A 6840-nucleotide genomic window follows, 5' to 3' on the forward strand; every position below is an offset into this window, starting at 1 on the left:
CATGAGGTTGTTTGCAGCTGATTTACTTTTCAGTAAAAGCTGCAGAAGCTGGTGTGAGTTAAAACTGATGTGCTCAGGCAATATTTTAAAAAAATCCTAGCTCCTTGACTTTATTGGTGGATCCCTGACTATAAGCTTGTGTCTGTGTGTGTGTGCATGCATGTGTGCATATGATATAAACATTTTCTCTGCCATAACACATGTGCACACACACATGCATGCATGCACACACGCATGCACGCACGCACACACGCACGCATGCATGCGCGTGCACACAGTCAGCCCTGGGGCTGGGCGATTGCTTTTGCCCTCAGTGAGCTTTCGCCCTCGGCGAATTTTAGTTCTGGCGCAGGCGGGAGCATTGGTGCTATTACAAATACAGGCCCCTAGGCCGTGAGCTCAATTGACTCCGGTACCGCTCACACCTGCGCAGTTGGTTTACGCCCGCCAGCGGACATACCGGGGAGCCACCAGAGAGCACATATGTTTCATCCTGGACTGGCCAGGATAAAATGTGACGAACGACGGGCAGAGCTTGCGGGTTGTTAGCAAAGCAGCCGATATCGGCGATGGTGTGTGTGTGTGTGTGCGTGCGTGCGTGCGTGCGTGCGTGCGTGCGTGCGTGCGTGTGTTGCATTCAGTATCAAATTTCATAAAAGACAGCAATAAAGACAACCATGCTATGGTTGAAACAAATATGGCACATTTGGTCTTTGGACTGCCCCTGCCTTTGTGACTTCACAGCTTTCTGATTTTTCACACATTGGTTCTTGTTTGTACTGTGGCATATTTTGTGGTACTGTGCAACTTCTGCCTCAGTTCAGTACCTGCTCAAAAATACCAGGAGCTGCCCCAAATTTTATTAAACTTGCCCATGAATATCTTTTCAAAATCTGTCATGTATTGTAGACTGGCCATTGACATTACAGACCACAGACATGAATTCACCTGACCCATCTGCAAATTCTTGTTGCCCAGATGAAGACTATTTGTTTTTGCATCCAGATCAAAGATTACAACAAAAACATTTAAAATAAGCTGGGATATATGATGAAGTTTTCATTAGGTGATAGGACTACAAAAGCTATAAACTGAGGGATATACCTGGTTGGTGAGGAAATTTCACTAAGCTCATGGGCATTAGCCCCCACACTTAACCTTTTAAGAAAGGCCTTTCCTGTGCCTGGGTGTGCTCACACAAGACAATGTAGCAGAGTCAATCTGAAGACCAAAAATTTAAGAAATAGATGCTGGTGCTGGCATATCCACGGACTGGGATATTCTAATAAGTTGGGAGTTTCTGGCTGTCATGCTTTGGATAGTCATTGAGCACTGCTTCATTTCAGGTGCTGGGAGTTGCAAAAACAATCTTACCACTCACATGATAACCACCAATATGTACCAAGATGATGTATAGTGCAAGTCCTTTTAAGCTGGATGTTGCATTGTATACATTTAGGTCATGTGGTCAACAGTATGGCATATGTGATACATGACTGAATACTGTCAGCAATAATTAAAATGCTTTTGAAGCATGTTGATAGAGCCTAATTTGGCATTGTTGACTTCTTGCCCATGGCCACACACACACACAAACATACCATGGTGTTCATGGTATGTTTGATTTTGTTACAAGCATGTACAGTCAGACCAGTTTATGTGCTCTTATCTGACCTTAAAAATATATGTATGTGTGTGATACCGAGCTGATAATTGTTCTTTTGCAAGCTCAAAGGGGTGTTATAATGAAATGGATATATGTGATGAGTTATGCTGGAAATCACTAGATCATGATGCATCAATGTATAATGTCATCTGGCTTTGTTTTCATGGTTTTATATAGATAATGGTCCAGATGGTGTGGCGTTACCATTTGTCTGGCAAGATGAAAACTAGACATTCAGCACTGGATTGCACATGATTACACAGTCAGCAATGGGCCCTGTTACTTGGCACTCACATGGCGCAACCTAGAGCGGAGTGTAAGGAGAGGCAAAAATCAGAGAAAGAAAGACAGTCTGATTTGGAAAATGCCCAAGGCTCTGAAACGTGATCTGCTCTGGCACATATGTAATATGTTGGCATTCTGAATCAGATTTGCACCACAGCGGCCATAAAATTACCCAAAGTGTAAAATAGTTACAAAAGCAGTCAGGTTAAACACATGCAAAAGGTTTGTCAAAAGAGTAAATATGTTTTTTTCCCTGGATGAATGACGTGTTGTGAATAGCGCATCCACCATTCGCGTACAACCCTTATTCACTGTCTTGTGCTCCGAAGGCTCCCGACTTGAATCAGATATGGTCCCTGATGTGCTGTGACTATCTCAGTATTGTCTATGACATGGTAATCGTGGCACGGTGTCGCCGTAATAGAGGGGACATTTGTCTCACTTGCTCAATACTGGTTATTCGTTCGCTGGTCTCAGAATGATTTCAAAGCTTCCGTAATTCTGAAGTTGGAAAGTGTGGTGTTTACGCATTAAATGCGAAGGTATACATATATAAGCATCGAGAAGTGTTTGCACGCATACTAGAAGTTGGAGATTTATTCAATGTCTTACCGTGTGTGCCTTTGTTTCAGAAACTCTGGGAGCACATCCAGCATAAGTACGTCAAAAAGGATGAAGAAGAGTGACTGCAACACGGATGTTCGTTTGTTTCCAACACCTAGAATGATTGTAAATATATGTGAAATGTAGCTGGCTTTACGACGGTATCACGCGGTGTGGTGAAGTGAATGGCAGGGTGTGGAAAGGTTGCTTATAAGAACTGTGAGCGATGGTCTGCGCACTAAGTTACCTGCTATCGCTTCCTTCTGATTACTGTCACACCATTGCCCGTTCTTGGTTCACATATCCATATGTTGTCGTTTTTCCGTAACGTCCAACCATATTTGTCTCTAATTTTGTAATGGATTCCCCTTATTAGCACACGAGCATCCTGTTTGACGAATTGCTTATGTGCAAGCATGCGCTGCTGTCTTCAAGGCGAACGGTGATGGTGACACCACCACATGGCATTTGATCGTCGATGTAAGCCACGCTTTCTGTGCCTATTATGCTCCAAGAAACACGCTGCCCCTCGTCGCCACACTAAAACATCTCGAACAACACTTCATCAGGTAGTTCGCAGCAACTCGGGCCTGCCCCACTCGCACCGAATTCCTAGACATTAACTTTTGATTATGAGGACTACTGTAAGTGCCCTGCCTCACGTCTGACCCTCCCGACGAGCTGCGGTCCCGTGCAGGAACTAGCGTGGCTGCAGATGTCGCCTGTTGTGGCGGCGGTTCTCTGTCTCCCGGGCCGGATCACTGGTTGTGAGCACCCTCGTACGCTACTCCAAAAGTGAGTCCGGAGGGGTTCAGGGGGTTTGGAAGAGACGGAGCCCAATGAACCGTGTCGCTGCGCAGCCAGCTGTAATCTGTCGTCCATTTTCTCGTCACGTGACAGTTGTGCTACATATTTTGTCAGGTGGCTCCCGCAATCTGAAAGGATTTGATCACGTGATTTGATGCGCTCGTGACTGCCGTGGCGTAAGAAACATGCACTGCCTCGAACCCAGGCTGTCATATTTTGGTGCTCGTCTCTTCAAAGAACTTTCTTGGTTTGAAACGAGGCGCGGTGATGATATCGGTATAATTCAAAAACAGGCCAGCTGGGTGAAAGTGAACGGTAACAAACACATTACACAGTGAGGCACATAATCCAACCCCGAAGCGATCTCATAGTACAAGAAGGGCGGTTCAACGGCGGGCAGGACGAACTTGTTCCTCCAGAGACTGGAAAACGCACTATCTGTGTTAGGTTTAGAGCAATTACCACCAAACTAGAACTTACTCTCCCACTCAAAAAGGATATGACCATACCACAAGTCCGATCATGTACCTGCCCCTGCAGGATATTGGTCTGAGGTCGGTGACATTGACCCGGAAGATCACGCCCTGGCCACGTCACAGCGTGGCCAGAACCCGCAGGTTGAAAGCGAGCCTCAGCGGCCGGGCCGAAGTTGGAAGCGATGTCTCAGCAGAATCCGCAGGCCTTGCGGCAGTGGGTGACCATGTAGTCGGGGTTGACCTTGCACTCGCCCGAGCCGGCCCACGACTGACAGAAAGGACTGACGTCAGTGCACGCGCCGCCGCGGCCGTGCGACGCCTCGGGACACAGGCCGCACGACTTCCTGCAGTAGAGCGTCATGTACGAGGCGTTGGCGGCGCACTCGCCCCGCCCCGCCCAGTCCGAGCAGTACTCGTTGTGGTCGCGACACACGCCGTCGGGGCACGTGTCGCACGAGCGCGCGCAGTGCATCTCCATATATAACGGGTTCTTGGCGCACTCGCCGCTGCTGGCCCAGTCTTTGCAGTACGCGTTGCCGTCCTTGCACTCAACCTTGCCGACGACGGGCGTTGGCGGCGCCGTGACGCCGTGGCACTCGTACAGCTTGTTCAGCTTGCTGATGTCGATGCGAGAGAGGCCGCTGCGCTGGCCCATGTTGGCGCCCTCGCCCAACCGCTTCGCGCTGATTGTCGGCTTCCTCCGGTTGGTAGCGAACGCTTTCGGCCCGTAGTGCATGATGGAGCCGATGTCGTACGGCTCACTGAGGTTCTGCACATGGTCCCAGGTAAACTTGTTGAAGTTGTACTGCTTGGTGACGGGGATGTTGTCCCAATGGATGGTGATGTACTGGTCGCGGTCGGGCCGACTCTGCTCGTGCCAGAAGCCAGCAGCGTGCATGAACTCGTGCATCACAATGCCCGGGTACACGCAGCCGGAGCCGAGCGACAACTGCTGGCTGCCTCCCATGCTCACCTTGCGGCCCACCGAGCTGAAGCAGCCGTCGCCCTTGACGATGTGCACGTAGCCCTGGTGTGTGCCGGCGCCCGGCCCCAGCGGCCGCACGCGGATGCACGTGTTGCGCTCGAATTGCAGCACGGCGCCGGCGATGACGGCGCGCTCGTCGCTGGTGAAGCCGGACGCGATGACGTACGGGATCTCGCCGCGCGGCCACTTCTCGTCGGGCAGGTTGATGGCGTTGCGCGGGTGCTCGTCCGGCGCGCCCACGATGTCGCCCTGGAACATGTCGGCCATCTCGATCGGGTCCTCGGAGCTGGCTGGCGGCGTCATCGGCAGCGCCGTTTCCAGCTTCAGCGCCTTGGCGAAGTCCTCCGGGTTGAGCGGCTCGCCAAACTCGTCCCGATTGGCCGGGTCGTCCACCGCGCCCCGCCGCGCTACGGTGCTGATGCTATTCAGACCGAGACGTTTTTTAATCGCCGACTCCGCTACCCCTGGGTGTAGGCGGCTGCGACCGCGCTCCATGGTCTTCTTGTCGAACCTCGACATTCCTCCGTTACCCCACTTCTTCTCAAACCCTGATCCGCCATCTCCATCCGACCCGCCGCTGACCGATTTAAACGAAGTCTTGAATAAGGTATCCACGTGAGAGGTGTCCTCTCCCGCTGCCGCTCTGGTCGCCTCGGCACGTTTCCGGTGGTAACCCGTCGACCCCCGCAGTTCGTCCAGGAGCTGGTCGATGCGCCAGTCGCCCTGCGCTGGAGCCTCTGGGCTGCCGGTGGGCACGTCACGCTCCGGCAGCCCCAGCAGCAGCCGCAGTTGAGCTAGCGACGCCTCCACCGGGCGGGACGCGCGGCCGGCGGCGGCTCCCAGCGCCAGCGCCAGCGCCAGCCACCGCACCAGGGAGTGTCGCGGCGCCATCCTTCCGACCGAGTGCCTCGCAGCGACGTGTATTTAAGGCACGCTGCCGCCGGCATGCCCGCGGGGCCATACGGGTCGCCGCCGCCCATGGAGGTGCTTACACCTGTATCGCTGCGCACATCTGTGTCGCGCGTTGCAGAAGCGATGCACGGTGCAGGAGCCTCGGGCCGCGGGGAGGGGACTGGTTCCTGGTTCGACGCCCGGGCTGTCCGTGCTCCCATTCGACGTGGAAGCTAGCGCAAAGCTCGTACCAACTCATGGTGTCCGCATCGCATAGACGTTTGAACATCGATTGGTTATCCGCTTGCCCCAGTTCCTTTTTCACTAACCCTTTGGCGGTAGATGGAAATAAACGAGGTAAAATAACGTTTGCGCTCGCTCATTGCCTGCTCGCATGACATGAATCCGTGGCCACAAAGATTCATCACTAAAGAAACGACGAATTAAATGATATTAAAGAAACGTAAGTTGTTCAGTGCGTTTGTGAGGGTGCAGCAACCCCATTCCCCCAGTCTTTGGATGGATCAGCGCTGAACCCTCATGAATCCATGCGCCATAATCAACAACCTGCGCATTCCAAAACATGATCGGATCAGATCCAAAGTCACCAAAAACCGGCCCCAAACCGTCAAAATCGGCTGCAGACAGCTCCATTTTATATTGGTAGCTGACAGTCTTGTAGCAATGCTATCGAATGCACTCGATCACACTCTACGCATGCGATCATTAGAGCCTTTTCCGGGCCGCCATGATGCGGCCATCAGACTGCAAGCAGGCCTGCCGCGCCTGGTAATGTGTCTAAAAGGGATATAAGCCAAAAAAAGTGAACGTCGGCGGCTAAGCGATTCATATTTTCGGACGATAATGCTGCTCCCACAGTGACGCCCTGTGCACCTGGCTGCGCCCGTCGCGCATGAACGAAATATGTTTTTATTGGACGCCGCCACTTTGCAAATGGCCGCTATGGACGTCCTTTCAACACTGACTGAGACACTGTCCAGAGGTCGACAGAATAAAACGGATTAACTAATCGGACTAGTGCCCTGTACTGACAGCGGGGACGTTCCACGGCAGATCGACAAGTGCCTTACACCCTCATCCCTCGGATTGTGATTTAAGTGAGTCAT

At 52.0% G+C, this 6840-nt stretch overlaps 1 protein-coding gene across 1 annotated transcript; it reads right to left on the bottom strand.

Moving 5' to 3' along the window:
* Positions 1–2650: 2650 nt before the first annotated feature.
* Positions 2651–5601, bottom strand: LOC119112849 (zinc metalloproteinase nas-4-like). Its single transcript, XM_037237140.1, has one exon. The coding sequence runs from the start codon at positions 5339–5341 to the stop codon at positions 4025–4027; it is 1317 nt and encodes a 438-aa protein (XP_037093035.1). The 5' UTR covers positions 5342–5601; the 3' UTR covers positions 2651–4024.
* Between the last annotated feature and the right edge of the window lie 1239 nt (positions 5602–6840).

This window comes from Pollicipes pollicipes, unplaced genomic scaffold (genome assembly GCF_011947565.3).
Source record: "Pollicipes pollicipes isolate AB1234 unplaced genomic scaffold, Ppol_2.1 Scaffold_7261;HRSCAF=8764_pilon_pilon_pilon, whole genome shotgun sequence".
Taxonomy (NCBI): domain Eukaryota; kingdom Metazoa; phylum Arthropoda; class Thecostraca; order Pollicipedomorpha; family Pollicipedidae; genus Pollicipes; species Pollicipes pollicipes.

Bases quoted from the DNA above. Each gene is read 5' to 3' on its own strand.
- LOC119112849 (XM_037237140.1), bottom strand. From the start codon at position 5,341: ATGTCGAGGTTCGACAAGAAGACCATGGAGCGCGGTCGCAGCCGCCTA.